At 33.1% G+C, this 16,598-nt stretch overlaps 1 protein-coding gene across 1 annotated transcript in view; it reads right to left on the reverse strand.

Annotated features, from left to right (window-relative positions):
* The window catches only part of LRRIQ1 (leucine rich repeats and IQ motif containing 1), a gene marked incomplete at both ends in the record, with an annotated part of 216,869 nt that overhangs the window by 75,907 nt on the left and 124,364 nt on the right, over nucleotides 1-16,598 (reverse strand). Inside the window, one exon of the mRNA XM_080704824.1 lies at nucleotides 14,122-14,223. Within this exon, the coding sequence (XP_080560950.1) occupies nucleotides 14,122-14,223 (102 nt within the window). The remainder of the gene's footprint in view (nucleotides 1-14,121; nucleotides 14,224-16,598) is intronic.

A 16,598-nucleotide genomic window follows, 5' to 3' on the forward strand; every position in this document is an offset into this window, starting at 1 on the left:
TACAAGCGTGTGCCACCATGCCCAGCTTACATAATATTTTAATTTTTTACTTATTTTAATTTTTTTATTTTTTTGGTGGTACTAGGGGTGGAACCCAGAGACTTTCTACCTCCGGGCTATACTCCCAGACCTATTTTATATTTTATTTGGAAACAGGGTCTCACTAAGTAGCCGAGGCTGGCTTCGAACCTGTGCGTGTAATCCTCCTGTCTCAGCCTTCCAAGTGCAGGGATTACAAGCGTTCGCCACCACCCCCGGCTACATAATATTTTTAAGTGCCAGTTGTCTCTGTCCTTTGCTTCTCTCTCTTCACCTCTGCCTAACAGTGAACTCCATTATCCATGGTCTGTGTTTATTTCATTCATCAATATATTCTCATTCTCTTGCACAATACCAAGCTTAAGAAGGTTATCCAAAAAGAATGTGTAGAATAATTAGGGTAGATATGGAATTTAGTCCAGTTCCTACATTCTAAAGGCTAATTCATTTTAATGACATTTAAATATTTGTATTCAATTTACTTCATGACTTTATGTGGCACATATTATTTGCTTCACTGAATTGGTTAGGAAAATCAAGTTTAGAAAGGATGAATAACTTAGCTAAAATTCCATAAGCTTTGGGCTTGGATTCAAATGAAGTCCTATATAATTTTAAGCTAATGCAGTGTGTTTTCCTCCATCACTGGGGTGAAGAGAGCAAAAACAGAAAGGAATGTAAAACTCATTAAAACAAAACAAACAAAAACATCTTAGACATGACAAGTAATTTGGTTCAGAGTTTAAAAAAAAACATGCAGTCATCCCTAGGTATGTATAGAGAATTGTTTTCAGGATACCCCTTTGTGCTTTGATTACCAAAATCCACAACTGAGCAAATGCTTTAGACAAAAAGCTATAGTATTTGATTATAGCATATGCACATTTTCCTTTGTACTTTATTGCTTAAAACACATAACACAATTTTAATGCTTTATAAATAGCTGTCAAATTGTATTATTTAGGAAAAATGACAATAACAAAGTCTATACATGTTCTCAGTGATCTTCATAACTAGTTGGTCATGAAGAAGATAACCTGAGAGGATGCATGAATAATTATAACAGCCACTGGGATCCTCAGAGCTGATGGTTCCTCCGAATCAGGGTTGTCCACACACTCAGACTCATTGCTCATTTTCCAAGTGCAGAGTGATAAGGTCCCAGGTGCTGCATGACTGTGCCATGATGTTCTCATAATACTAAGTGTTTATGTAGTTTCCTGTCCTTCATTCTTAAGGCTAAGTAAATACAGTGTTGTGTGAATGAATTTGATTGTTGATTTGAATCTCTAATACATAGATGCTAACAGAAAAGAGTGGCAAAGCAATTGCTGATTCTAGTTTTCTTCCTTGTATAATTTAATGTGTTTTCAAATTTACTTTTATATTTAGTTATTTTCTATGTACTATAATTAATCTCTAAATTCTGTTAGAAGGGTACTGTTTCTACACATTTATGTAGTAGTTTTCCATGCATACGTAGTTCATACCAATGCTTTCTTCCAAAGTTTGTATCTTCTATTAGTATATTCAAGCACTTAAGATAAGATTTCCTTTATCTCAGGTTTTAGAACATTTTCTAATATGTACCAAAAATATGTGTTTGTTTTCATTCATTTTCCTAACATTCAGTGGGCCTTCTTGACTTGGAAACTAGTCTTAGTTCTATATTTTATTGAATTGTTCCTTTTATAATTTTTGTTTATTTGTTTGTTATTGTTTCTTTGATTCTGGATGTCTGTTTGATTATTTATCAAGAGTTGAACTTTATGGATTATAGACCTTTTTAAAACTCTCACTTATGTTTACTATCACTTTGTGCTTCTGCTATTTTTTCTGGGAAACCTGTTTAACACTATCTTTTATAACCTCATTTTCTGGTGAATAATTTTAATGCTATTATGTTTTATTTTCAAAAGGACATTTTTGTTAATTATCTCTTTCTTATGAAAGCAAATCATTCTTATTGATGCAAAAAATCTTTTCTCATGTCTCTGAAAATATTCATGGTATTTTTTGTTGATGCATTGTAGTCATACATCTTAATGAGATACAGGATGGTAAGAGACATACATGACATACATCAGGCATTAAGGTTATTTTCACTGGCATAGTGATAATTTCCTTTAAAGTATATTACTAGTTTTTTTTTTACCGTTTTCTCTATTTTTCAGGTTAAGTTTTCTTTGGGTGTTTATCAGTCCTCATTTGTGGACTTACCTTTTCTAGTAGGGGATCTATAAAGTGGACAGGAAACTACATAAGTGGGTGAGGACTGTTATTTGAGAGCTTAAACTTAAGGTGACCTACCTGAGTCCTATATTGGAAATACTTGATGTCAATATTTAGATGTCTCTTGGACTGATAAGAATCTCTATAAAGACGCTTATAATCTCTTGCCCGGAGGGTGAAGGCATGTTGCCATGGACTGAACATTTTGTGTCACAATGGAATCCATATGTTGAGTCCCTAATCCCTAATACTTGGAATAGGGTCTCTGGGGAGGTAATTCTGATTAGATTAGGTCAGAAGAGGACCCTCATTGTAGGATTAATGATCCTATAAGAAGAGGAAGACATCTCTCTTTCCATATGCTTCCCCAACCACCTGAAAGCATACATCAAGAAAAAGTCATGTGGGGACAAAGCAAGAAGACAGTTGTTTATAAATTAGGAAGGAAACCCTCACCGGGAACTGAATCAGCTAGTACTTTGATCTTGGACTTCCCAGTCTACAGATATGTGAAAAATAGATATCTGTCCACTCAGTCTATTTTTTAAATGACAGTATGAGCTCACCAACAAACAAAATTAGTAATGTTTTGGAGCCTTGGCATTTAGTGTGTATACCTACACTCATTCTTCCTAGTTTTTAAAAAATGCTAATAATTTTAAAAATTTAAAAAGAAATCCAATGCTTCCGAGTCCAGAGATTTTTTTTTTATCCTATTTAAAGAACTAATGTTGCCGGGCGTGGTGGTGCATGCTTGTAATCCCAGCATTCGGGAGGCTAAGACCGGAGGATGGGGGTTCGCGGACAGCCTCAGCTACTTAGTGAGGCCCTCTGCAACTCAGTGAGACCATGTTTCAAAATAAAAAATAAAAAATTGGGCAAGGGGTGTAGCTCGGAGGCCAAATGCCTCTGGCTTCCATCCCCAGACCCGCAAAAAATAAAATAAAATAAAATAAAATAAAATAAAGAACTAATGTCATGAACTTTGTCAGAGGAAGATAAACCTATTAATTTTAATACCCTCTTCACCCCCACCACTAGAGGGCCTCTCCATAAATTCCTAAACCTTTAGCACTGAGATAGTTCTCATATTTTCCCATTTCTGCCTTAAGCTTTTGATTTATCACTAGAATGCATATATTTATTTTCTAGTCTAAAGAGTTCCATTGCTGTTACCTCTTCTTAATTTCCCATATTTGTTCAGTTATCTTTAAAATAAATCTACTGAAGTTTTAAAGAAGCTTTCATACCAATTGTCTCTGTCTGAAAATTCTTAGAGTATAGTTTAATTTTCAAATATTATAAGAAATAAAGGTTGGTATGATTTTACAATAAAAAAGAAATGGGTCATAAAACTGGTGAGGGCCTATACATCATTCACAGCCAAGACTTCTCAAATCAAACCCATTTTTACTTCACTACCATATGGCAACCTTTAGATGGAAGACAAATATCCTCCAGGATGACAAAAAATTCAAATTATTATAATTCTAGGAGACCTTTATAGAATTCCCAGTTAATTCAGAAATACAGAAAGTGTCCTAGGCAGCAAGTAAGGGGCAAGGGACAACAGATATAGAAAGGGATGCCATAGACTTCCCCTGGAGCCACTCTTCTTTCCTATTTTCTCTGGGAAGCTTTGGCTTTCACACACCTTCCTTATTCTTTCTTACAGCTGTCCAGAGAAGCAGCAGATAGTGAGATATGGAGCTAAGTAGCATGAGTGCTTTGCTTTCACTTATGAAAGAGAAAGTGTTGCTGCATGCAAACCTTAGGGCAGAAGACATTATCTTTTAGCATTTTAAAGATATCGATTCACTGCTGTATTAGTCACCATGGGATACCGCAGACTGGGATGCTTAAATAATAGAATTTGTTTTCTCAAAGTTGTGGAGGCTGGAAGTCGAAGATCAAGAAGCCTGAACATCTGATTTCTCTTGAGTGTTCTCTCCTTGGCTTTCTGATGGCCACCTTCTCCCTGCTTTCCTCTGTCCACACATACTTTTGGTGTCTCTTCATACAAAGAATATGATCCTTTTAGGTCAGGGCTTCACCCTTCTGACTTCAGTAAACCTTTACCACCTCTTTAAAAGCCTTATCCCAAGTATAGTCATTTTAGGGCTTCAACCTATGAGTTTTAGGGAGACAAAATTCCAGTTCATCAAAACTGTCTTCTGGTTTTCATTGTTTCTATTAATAATTAGATTTGCCAGTATTGCATCTTTGAAGAGAACATGGCTTTTTTGTGGCTCATTAAAATTTTTTATCTTTTTGGTGATTAGCAATTTTACTATGATGCCAATGTTTGATTTTCATTGCTTATTTTCTTTCTGATCATGGGTTTTCCTGCAGCCATAATATGTTTTTCTTAACTTTTGGTAAATTCTTCTTCAAGTGTTACTTGTAAGCCAATTTCTCACTCCACTCTCTCTTGGATCTAAATGTGTGTTGGACATTTTTTGTTGTATCTTACACAACTCTTTTTCTCTTTCCTGTATTTTCTGTATTTTCCATTCTTTCTCCCTTCATGCTCCACTTTTTATATTTCTTGAAGAGCTATTTTCCTCTCCACTAATTCTTTATTTTAAATTTTGTAGCTGATTCTACCAATGTTAATTTAAATTGTGCTATTAAATTAATGACTTTATTTTTTTTATTTTCTCAAAGAACAATTAAAATATAGCTTTTGATTCCTCTAATGGCTGCCAGCTTGATTTCCACTTTATTTTTGCTACTGACTTTTCCCCCAGATTCTTTTCTCTCTACTAATCAAGAATTAAAAATCAATAGCATAAAACTGAGTATAAATAAAACTATGAGCATCTCTTCTAATAGGATGCCTTCAGGTATCCTTTATTTGCCTGCAAATACCCTGTGGCATGTATTCTGCCAGCTCTTAATACCTACTCACTGCATGCTATTAGCAAGTACCGTATACAGCTATGGAAACACAAGATTAGCTTTAAAACAATCTACATAATGTGATCCTCTGTTCTAAGCTGTCATTAAAAAAGAAAGCAGAAGAAAATTCTTGTAATCATAAAGTAAAAAAACACCACAAAAGAAGATGGTTTGATTAGAATGCTCTGAAGTAAAAATTATAGAAATTAAAGGTTTTTAATGTCTTCAGTACTTAAAATTTTAATACAAAAATACTTGAACATCTATGACATATAAGAACATATGGTGTCTGTAAGTCTTCGATTTTATAAGAGGACAAATAGGAATCATGTTAGTGATGACAGCACCATACTGGGAATTAAGAAAACCTGGCTTTAAAATCAAGTGAAATTGTCCCAGGGAATGGAGAAGTTAAGACTAAACTGTTTGAGAAAGTTGTTGAACCAGAACCAATTTTATTTTTTCAGAACCAATTTTATTTTATTTTTTCCTGGTTTAAATGTCTTCCCTGGCCAAGGCCAGAATTTGGCACTGGCTTTAGCAGTTTCAGCAGATGACAGTAGTGAAGTCATTTAATTTATGTACAATAAAAACAGAAATAAATGCAGCAAAATTAGTGTTTACTTTGAGGCTGTGTGTGTTTTTCTTATATGTCTGAAAATTAACATGTGTATATTGATGCAAGCAAGGAGAAATGAATAAAAACATAATTTGTTATTAGTCTCTTAAAATTTTGTTTTACCTTTTTTGTGGCGTTGGGGATTCAACCTAGGGCATTCTGCCTCTGAGCTATATCCTCAGCCCTACTTTATTATTATTCATTTTCTTGATATAGGGTCTCACTAAGTTGCTAAGAATCTCATTCATTTGCTGAGTTTGGTCTTTAACCTGTGACTCTCCGAATTCAGCCTCCTAAGTACTGAGATTATAGCTGCATGCCACCATATTTGGTTTGTATTATCTAATTTAATAAGTATTTTTCGTAAGTGTTTTCATTTTAAAAGTGAATATGTTTTAGGGTTATGTACTAATCCTTTCTCTTCAACATTTGCATTTTGTTTTGATTTTGCCAGCTTTTTAAATGCAATGAATGTATGTCATGTACATTAGGGAATTTCCATCTTCCTCCTCCCATCCCCTTCAGTTTGTCATATTTACTCATCTATGGTTTCTCCGTCTTCATCTGGAGTTCCTCGTATGACCCTTTTTTCCCCCTAGCTTCTGTGTATTAGGGAGACCATCCAATTTTTAACATTTTGTGACTGACCAATCTCATTTAGTATATTGTTCTTCAGTTTATCCATTTTCCTGGAAATGACATAATTGTGTTCTTCTTTATGTCTGAGTAAAATTCCATGTTTACATATCCCATAATTTTTTAATAAATTCATCAGCTGATGGACATCTTGGCTGCTTCCATAGTTTGGCAATTGTGAATTGTGTGGCTATAAACATAGATATGCATCATTACTTTGGTAGTTTGGTTTCCATTCTTTTTTGTAGATACCCAGAAGTGGTATTGCTGGATCACATGGAAGGTTTGTTTCCATTCTTCTGGGGATCAGCTTTTTTATTTTTTGATAAAGAAATTATCTTCATGTCCTTTTAGCCACTTACTCCATATGATCATGAGATATTCACTTATCAAACTCCCAATATCAATATCACAGTTTTCTCACCTACAAAATATTAACAGCTATAGTACCTTCCTCATATTTTTTAAAGAATTGAATCTGACAATATAAATAAAAAATTTAACAGAGTACTTAAGAATAAATTAAGTACTACAAACTGTAAATAAGAAATAAAGCCATACTTTGCCAATGACTACATGCTTTGAGTGCTTATCTTATATTGTGTGTTTTAAGCATTTTACAAGTAGGATCTCATGTAATTCTCATAATACTTCCCAAACTAGGTATTATGCTTATCCAATATCACAAATGCAAATCAATGAAACACAGTAGTTAAAATAATCTTTGGAAGGTCAGGTGACCAATAAATGGTGGAGTCAAGATTCAAGCAGTTATGATTCACTGGGGTTTATTCCTGGGACACATGGATGGTTCAAACTATGCAAGCTGATAAATGGGAGGTTCTACATCAATAAAAAGAAGAAGAAAAATCATAATAATCTCATCAGATACAGAAAAAAACTGACAAAATTCAACATCCGCTCATGACAAAATGCTCTAGAGATTAGGAAGAGAAAGTCCACAATGAAAACTATATTACAAACCTGTACCTAAATTATTCTCAGTGGTAAAAGCTGACAGCTTTTTCTCTAAGATCATGAACAAAGACTCCTATGGTCATTACTTTGTACTAGTTATTCTCATCAGAGCAACTATGCAAGAGAAAGAAATAATAGGAATCTTAAAGAAAGGAAGAAATAAAGCTTTCTCTATTTGTTGACATCAGGATCTTAAATGTAAAAACTCAAAAAATTCTACTAAAACATTTTTAGAACTAATCAATAAATTCAGTAAAGTCTGAGCATAAAAAAGGAATATATGAAAACCAGTAGTTTTTATATACTAATACTTAGCAATACAAAAAAGAAATTAAAAATCCCATTTACAACAGCAATTAGAACAAATTAAATACTTAGGAATAAATTTAATCAGAGAATTCAAAGACCTATATACTCAAAAATAAAATGTACTGATGAAAGAAACTGAAGAAAATGCACGCAAATGACAAAATATCCCATGTTCAAGAATTGTAAGAATTTGTTTTATTAAAATAGTCATGCCAACCAAAGCAATCTACAGATCAAAGCAATTTCCATTAAAATTCCCATTTTGTCTTTTTGTATGGAACCATAAAAGACCCAAAGTATTTCTCAACACTGAACAATCTTGAGCAAAAAGAACAAAACTAGAGGCATCAAATTTCTTGACTACAAAGAATATTATAAAGTGAATGTAATCAAACAGCATTCATACTGGCAGAAATCAGATACATGGACCCCTGGGATAGGAAAGAAAACCCAGAAATTAACCCACAGATTTTTGGTCAAGCTAATCTTTGACAAAGGTCTCAAGAAAACATAATGGGGAAAATGGAGAATTTCTTTAATGAACTATATAATGGTTTGGATTTAAAATGTCCCCCTAAGCTTCACAAAAATAAGGTAATGTCAGAAGCCGGACTTGGAAGAGGGGTTACGGGGGTGTGGCTTTGGGGATTATATAGCTCATTCTCCCACAGCTAGCGCTCTGCTTCTGGTCTCCATGATGTGAGAGCAGAGTCTTGCTCTCTCCCTCTCTGCTTCCCATTGCCTTGAGCTCCACAGACACCAGGATCACGTGGACTGAGCCCCCAAATCTCCAAACACTATAAGCAAATAAATCTTCCTTCCTCTAGGTGGTGTGTTTAATCATTTGGGGGTTGTAACAGTGAAAATGTTAACTGAGAGCAACTGAAAGTGTAAGCTACCACAAGAAAACAAGAGAAAGGCTCCAATGCATTGGTTTGGGCAATAAGTTTTGGAAATGACTCCCAACAAATCAACAAAATAAAAAAAAAGACAAATAGGATGAAGTAGAACTAAAAGGCTTTTGCATAGCAACTGTAACAATTAGAAAAATGAAGAGATAACCCATAGAAAGAGAAAAAGTATTTGTAAATGATGCATCTGATAAGGGAATTAATTATATATAATATGTAGGAGGAATTTATATAAATTACAAGAAAACAAATAACCTGAACACAGAATGGATAAATGACTTGATTATACATTTCTATATACAAATATCTAACAGGTATAGAAAAAATTAAAACAATGAGATATCACCTTTAGTTAGAATGACTATTATAAAAAGAGTACAGTTTGTGGAGAACAGAAACCGATGCACACTACTGGCAGAAATGTAAATTAGTATAAGTAATTTTGGAAAAGAGCATAGAAACTTTTTTGGAAACTAAAGCTAGTACTACCATACAATCCTAGCAATCCTACTACTGCAAAGCAAATGAAATTAGTATATTGAAGAAATATCTATACTTCCATGTTGAATGCATTATTATTCACAATAGCGAGATATTTGAACACCTCAAGTGTCTCATCAAGAGCTGAATGGACGAAGAACATGGACGAGCACAATGGAATACTATTCAGCCTTACAAAGGGGTGAGTCTTATCATTTTTGACAATGTTGAGTGAATCTGGAGGACATTATGCCAAGTAAAAATAGTCCGGGCACAGAAAGACAAATACCAAATGATTTCACATATATGTGGAATGTAATAGAGTTAAACTAATAAAAGCTAAGAGTAGATTGAGGGTTTCCAGAGCAAGGGTAAAGAAAGGGAGGGGACGGGAGTAGTTGATCATAAGGGACAAAGTTTCACATAGACGGGAAGAAGAGGTTTTGATATTTGTTTTGCCGTAGTGTCACTGCTGTCAATAGCAATGTATTATATATTTCAGAACTACTAACAGCAAATTTCAAATTTTTCACTACATAAATGATTGTCCAGCAAGATGATAGACATGTAAATGTGTGTGATTTAAGCCACATTGTCTACCTATATCACAGCATCACACTGTATAACATAAATATATACAATCATAATTTATCAAGAAAACATTTTAATAAAAATAAAAATAAAGTTAACTGCAAGGAATATTAAGTAGAGTGAAATGGACACTTTATGTACATTTTCCTGACAAATAAACTTATAAATCTCTTGTAAAACAGTTTAACAATACAATAAAATACAGTAAACTATTTACATACATATGCTTTGATTTACTCTTTTTTAGATTCTTGATTCTGAGAATTAAGAATATAATTAAACAATAACTTAAAAAATTCAAACTGTGTTAGAAATATACCGGAATCTACACTTATACCCATAAAACTGTGTTTCTTAGACTGGAAATAGATAAAAAGAGTGATGTTAAGACCCCAAACTGAGCATTTAAAACAGAAAAAAACAATCTTGGTAGAAAATAATTAAGATGATAATAAAAAATTGATATGTTAAAGTAAGGTCAGATATTGAAACTCAAGAAGTATTGATAGGTAATAATAAAAAGAGATTAACATATATACCTGACTATAAATACGTATAAATAAAAAAACTAAACAAAGTAAGCCCATGTTAAATTTATTAAGTCTTCATGTTCTCAGTCTTATGGGAAATCTTATAGTAAGAATTGACTGATCTCTGATACATGAAACATGTGTGGCACATGGGAAGAGGTTTGGTCAAAGTTCCTCAGCCATGAATAGGTTAGAGGTCAAAGGCTGTTCATATTTCATTAGCATGGCAAAATAGAAGAATATATTCTTTCAACAAAGACAAGAAAATCAAAAGACAGTGCTGGCATACCACTTTGTTAAAATATACTATTCTATGTGAAATCAGTTTATCTGAACCTACAGCAAAATTTAATTTTGGTCTTCACCTTTCTATGATGTTAGATGTCTAACCATTATTTTTACTGGAGTTTTTATTTATGAAAAAAAGTTTTTCCAATATTCCAAATTTGATTATAATGATAGTTATGTAATTGAAACTCACTGAATTATATTTTAAAAGTATATTATAGCCAGGCGTGTTGGCACACACTTGTAATCCCTGTGCTTGGGAGGCGGAGACAGGAGGATCCCACAGGTTTGAAGGCAGCCGCACTGGTTTAAGAGACCCTGTTTCCAAATAAAAAAGTATAAAAATAGGTCTGGGAGTGTAGCCCGGAGGTAGAAGGATTTCCAGAAACCCCAGTACCACACACAAAAACAGTATATTATATAAGATGTAAATTGTACCTAAAGGAGCTAGTTTCAAAATCTACTGGGCAGATGTGGTTTGTCAGGCTGCTAACATAGAAACTGTCCTCTAATACTTCAGAAAATGAGAGTGAGCCTAGGAGTCAAATGAGCCCAATCTGGTGAGTAATAAAAAAATTATTTTACCACACTCTTTTACTCTTAAAACAAAGGGCAAAAATAAACATATTAATTGAAAAAATAAGCATATTAATTGGAAAAAGAATCTTCCATGAATGTTTTTGCCAAGACTATTTCTTTAAATAAAAAGGTCTTAAAATAAGTATTATTTACTAGGTAGAAAATCTAGTACAAACATAAAGCCCATTCAGTGGAATAAATGAAATACTAGCTGGGCATGGTGGTGCATTCTTGTAATCCCAGCATTCAGGAGGCTGAGACCAGAGGGTTGCGGTTCGCAGATGGCCTCAGCTACTAATAGAGGCCCTTGGCAACTGGGCTGGGGGTGTCATTCGAAGGTAGATGCCCCTCGGTTCTATCTCTGGTACAGGAAAAAAAAAAGCCAAATGCATTTGGGTTGCAAAAAAAAAAAAAGTCAAAACAACAAAACAGTAAACAAAACACATTTTACCTAGGAAACAAACAAAAACAACCTTTCTCTTAATGCACATATAGAAGTGTCCCACATTCAATAGGCCAGTTTCTGTCATCATTTTCATTTTCAGTTATTCCCCATGTATTTTACAATAGTACACAACTTAACAAACATGCCATGCATGCATAATATACTATTCTAGATGGCAACATAGTTTCATATTTCATAGGAAAAAAGAAAATATAATGGAATATGTTAGGGTAGATTTCTTCTTTTGGAGTCTGAGGTTCAGCTAAATTAAATATCATTCTTCCCAGACATTTCCCTCCTAAATTAACAAGATCTCTAACATTATACTTGTGAAGCTGTTATTGGTTTCGTCAGAATTTCTACTACTCCTTTTATTGTTCATTTATTAATTTTTTTCTGGTCATAATGGGAACTGAACTCAGGGCCTTATGCACTCTAGGGAAGCGCTTCACCACTGAAGTACATCCCCAGCCCCCACTTTTTCTTCTAAAACACAGGGAAATGGTTAAGAATATAGTAAGAAAATGAACCTTGATTAAAACTCAAGTTTTAAGCTGGGTGTGGTGGCACACTTTTGTAATCCCAGTACTTGGGAGACTAAGACAGGAGGATCGCCCAGGTCCTAAGATAGCCTAAGCTACTTAGTGAGACTCTCAGCAACTTAGTGAGACCTGTTTTCAAATAAAATATAAAAACAGATCTGTAAGTGCAGCCCTGAGGTAGAAAGCCTCTGGGTTCCATCTTCAGCACCACACACACACGCACACACACACACACACACACACACACACACACACACAAAACAAAAACTTGTTTTTTAAAATATACTTTGATTCTACTAAAATGTTAACTCATAATATTTCTTGAAATAAAATCTTTCACCTGTTAAATGTCACCAAGTTTTTAAAATGTTTACTATAAGAAGTATAAATATAAAAAAGGAACAGAATGCTGGGCGTGGTGGTATATACTTATAACCCCAGAATTTGGTAGGCTGAGAATGGAGGATCACAGTTCACAGACAGCATCAGCTACTTATGAGGCCCTTTGCAACTCAGTGAGACTCTTTTTCAAAATAAAGAACAAAAAGTAGGGCTAGGGGTGTAGTATAGCTCAGAGGTCAAATGTCCCTGGGTTTCATCTCTAGTACTCCCCATACCCAAAGGACTAGAAACACAAGTTCCATATACCATTACCAACTAATTCAACAATTTCAATAATTTGCCACACCTGCTTCATCTATTTTCTTTATATCTTCTGTTTATTGCATATGGACTTTAAAAATAAGTCTAGGTACCATCTCTTCTCCCCTTACAAAATCTAAGTATATATTTAGTGGATATCAAATATTTCTTTAAACAAAAGTACCTATTTTAATCATGTTATGAAGATGAATACTTTTTTAAAATATATTTACAATTTAAAAAAGAAAAGCACTGAGAATCCTAAATAGTTCCTAAATAGTTCCTTTCCATTCAAATATAGTTGACTTTTTTTTTTTTTTTTTTTTTTTTTGGTGGTACTAGGGTTCCTGGAAACCCTTCTACCTCTGGGCTACACTCCCAGACCTATTTTTTAAATATTTTTATTTGGAAACAGGGTCTCTTAAGCCAGCGAGGCTGGCTTCAAACCAGCGCGATCCTCCTGTCTCCACCTCCCAAGCGCCGGGATTACAAGCATGCGCCACCCCACCCAGCCAATAGTTGACTTTTTGATAGGCGTGGTAGCACACGCTTATAATCCCAGTACTTGGGAGGCTGAGCAGGAGGATTGCACAGGTTCAAAGCCAGCCTCAGCTACTTAGTGAGGCTCTCAGCAACTTAGTGAAACCCTGGTTCCAAATAAAATATAGATCTGGGAGTGTGGCCTGGAGGTAGAAAGCCCCTGGGTTCCATCCCCAGCACCTCATAAAGAAAGTTGACTTTTTTTTCTATTAGAAATTACTACCCCAAAGTATATGTAAAACTGTAAAAAATTTAATATTGAAAAGAAAACAAATGGCAAACTTCTTTTACATCATGTTCAGTGTTGTATTACATTTACATATTCTTGTTTTATAATTTAAATCTGTAATTCTTCTCAATGCTAAAATCAGAAATGTAATCTTCCATATAGATGTACAAATATTCCCTCTTACAAGTGAGTTGACAAACTTTACATATTGGAAAATATTTAAAATTCCATAATGTGTAAGATTTCAGAGTATAATTTATAGTGCTTAATGGAATTTGCATATGCTAGCAGCAAAGTAAATACAAGTGACACTTTCACTGATAAAAGCTATTATTATATCATTGTGAAATTTAAATAATAATAACTGAAGATACATCATTATTAGATTTTCACATAAAAATACAATGAACTAAACATTTACATAAGCATTAATACAAATGCTAAATTACCATACTAATGCATCACTATAACAAATTGGTATTTTAGCTTTTAAGCTATAGTTTGACATCTGTTTATATAGTTTGTACATTTTTCATATATGTACATTAGGGTTTATTGAGATTAAAATATGTTTTAAATATAATGTTCTACCTTTGCTTATTTTTCTATATGCCAAATATTAAACCATACCTTCAACATCATCATTTCTTTTGGGCTGTGTCTTCTTTGAAGATTTTGTAACTGCAGCTTTATTTTCATTGTTTTTGAACAATGCTAGGCGCACAATGGGGTCTAGGCAAAAAAAAAAAAAAAAAGGTAGACAAGAGGGAAGATCAGTTCTAGGTCATTTCTCCTCTGAACTTACTAACTTACCATGTATTTCTTTTATGGGAGTATTAAAATATCCACTCCATAGGGCTTTATAAAATTGATGGTGTTGTTTAACAGTTCATGATATGAAAAGGTAGTCAAACATGGATATATTCTTGGTTATTTGACTGTATAAATAGCCAATAGTATAAAGGACAAAAATAGTAATAATGTAAAAAAAAATTTACATGTAAACTTTCCCATCACGGCATTATCTTTCATTTGGGCAACTGCTTTACTGTTTACTAATTCAGTGCCATTTTAAATTTCCTAATATTTCTTCTACAATAAATCAAAATTTCCATGAGTATATAACTAGATAAAAGCTTTGATTAAAGGGAAAATCATATATACTGATTCTTCTAAATTGCAGAAAGCCAAGATATAGGAAAACAGTTAATAGAATGAGGAAGACGATTTCACAAATTCAACACATAAAATATTATTTCTCTTTTGTTGCAATGCACTGTATTTACATAAGAAATTATGTATAAAATTGCTATGTATTTTAAATCCAAAAACATTCTAAATATATTCATTCTACCAAATAATTAGAATGATTATGAATTTAAGGCCATTTAAATTCTTTAGAATGTGAAAATAGATATTTTTGTACTGCTTCACTTTGTGTTTTTGCTTAAGAACTGCAAGCAAAAAGGTAGTAATATAAGTAGCAAAGGGTTAAATACAGAGGGGATAGTTATGCATTAATTGGAATAACTTAAAGCCACAATTTAGGGCTGCATATGTTTTCTTAGTACTTTAAAACCTAACCTGGAAAAAAGAGAATTTCTGAACTTTTGATTAATATCTAGTGCAATAGAATTGAATATGCTAAGTGAAAAAACAAGATTTTAAGTGTAAATAAGTACCAAATTACATATTCTAAATGAATGCTAAAAAGCATGCTTTTTAGAATGTGAATTAGAGAAACAAATAAATAGTATTTGCAGTTATCATCCTGTATGAACAGCCTGATTTCCATTACTCTTGTATTCATAATTTTTTCTTTGTAAGTATGATTTACATGATTCAAAGAAATGACATATTTCAAGATTAGATAAAATTAAAAAGTTTGAGTACATTCCATAAGGATATGTGACCTAAAAGTGTTTTAATAGTTTTACAATTCTACATTAATTCAATACAAGTCATCAATGAAAACAAGTTATCAATACAAGTTGTCAAAAATATCTGCATATATTTCCTAAAACAAGTATTATATATCATGTAAAACTGTTTACAAAATATTTAAACATCAAAAGAAGCATGAGTCAATCAGGGGAGACAAATTTCCAGGTGATCACAGATGTGGTACTCTATAATCTGTGTCACTAAAACCGTCTTTTCTTTTGCTCCTTTTGCCATTCTATTGGCTATACATTTTTTTCTGAGCAATGATGCTGCAGTTTAACAGAACTGGGTAAGATTCCAATATTTTCCATTTGTATCACTCTGGAAAAATATTTTTATTCTCTGCCTTCTGTCCATCAGAAATAATGCTGTCTTTGAAGTATTACTACAAAAATTACTTAATAATGTGTTAAATGTAGGATGCAACAGTGACAGCTATTAGGCACATAGTAACAACATAAACAATGATATTTCTAATGTACTGTATTTGAAAAATACCCCAAATATTTTATAAAAAAATAAGAAGGGATATATAGGAAACAGATGGATTCATAGTTGGCTCCCTTGTACTCCATATAGCATGTGAAAAAAAAGCTGTGGTGTGTGTGTGTGTGTGTGTGTGTGTGTGTGTGTGTGTGTGCGTGCGCGCGCGCTACTGGGGACTGAACCCAGGGCCTTGCTTTGGCTACATCCCAACCCACTGAAAATAAAAACTATAGATATTTTTAAAATTCTTTGGTGCTTCCACGGACAATGACTTCAATTTTTCATATGTAAAGTAGGGATAACAACAGCACTTTCCTCATACTGCTATCAAGATCAAATAATTTAATACATGTAAAATATTTAGAAGAGTTGTCTAGTTCAATTTATTCAATAAAATAATTTTATTCCCCAAGAGCACATACAAAAAGGTATGTAATAAATATCCTTATTTAAAAAACATTTTGATGGCATCACCTTAAATTGATTTAAACATAATCCACAGTGCAAAAGGATAATAATAAGAAGCAAGGAATAGTAATTTAAGATAGAGGGAAATCACTAGATTTTGATAGTTCTTAGCAATGCCACTGCAATTAAAAGATACTATTTTTACTCTCAAAAAATACAGTCTAGTAAGAAAGCTACAAGATAAGAAAATTGTAAATACAACTTGTGAT

The sequence above is a fragment of the Muscardinus avellanarius genome (assembly GCF_963383645.1).
Source record: "Muscardinus avellanarius genome assembly, chromosome: 11".
Taxonomy (NCBI): Eukaryota; Metazoa; Chordata; class Mammalia; order Rodentia; family Gliridae; genus Muscardinus; species Muscardinus avellanarius.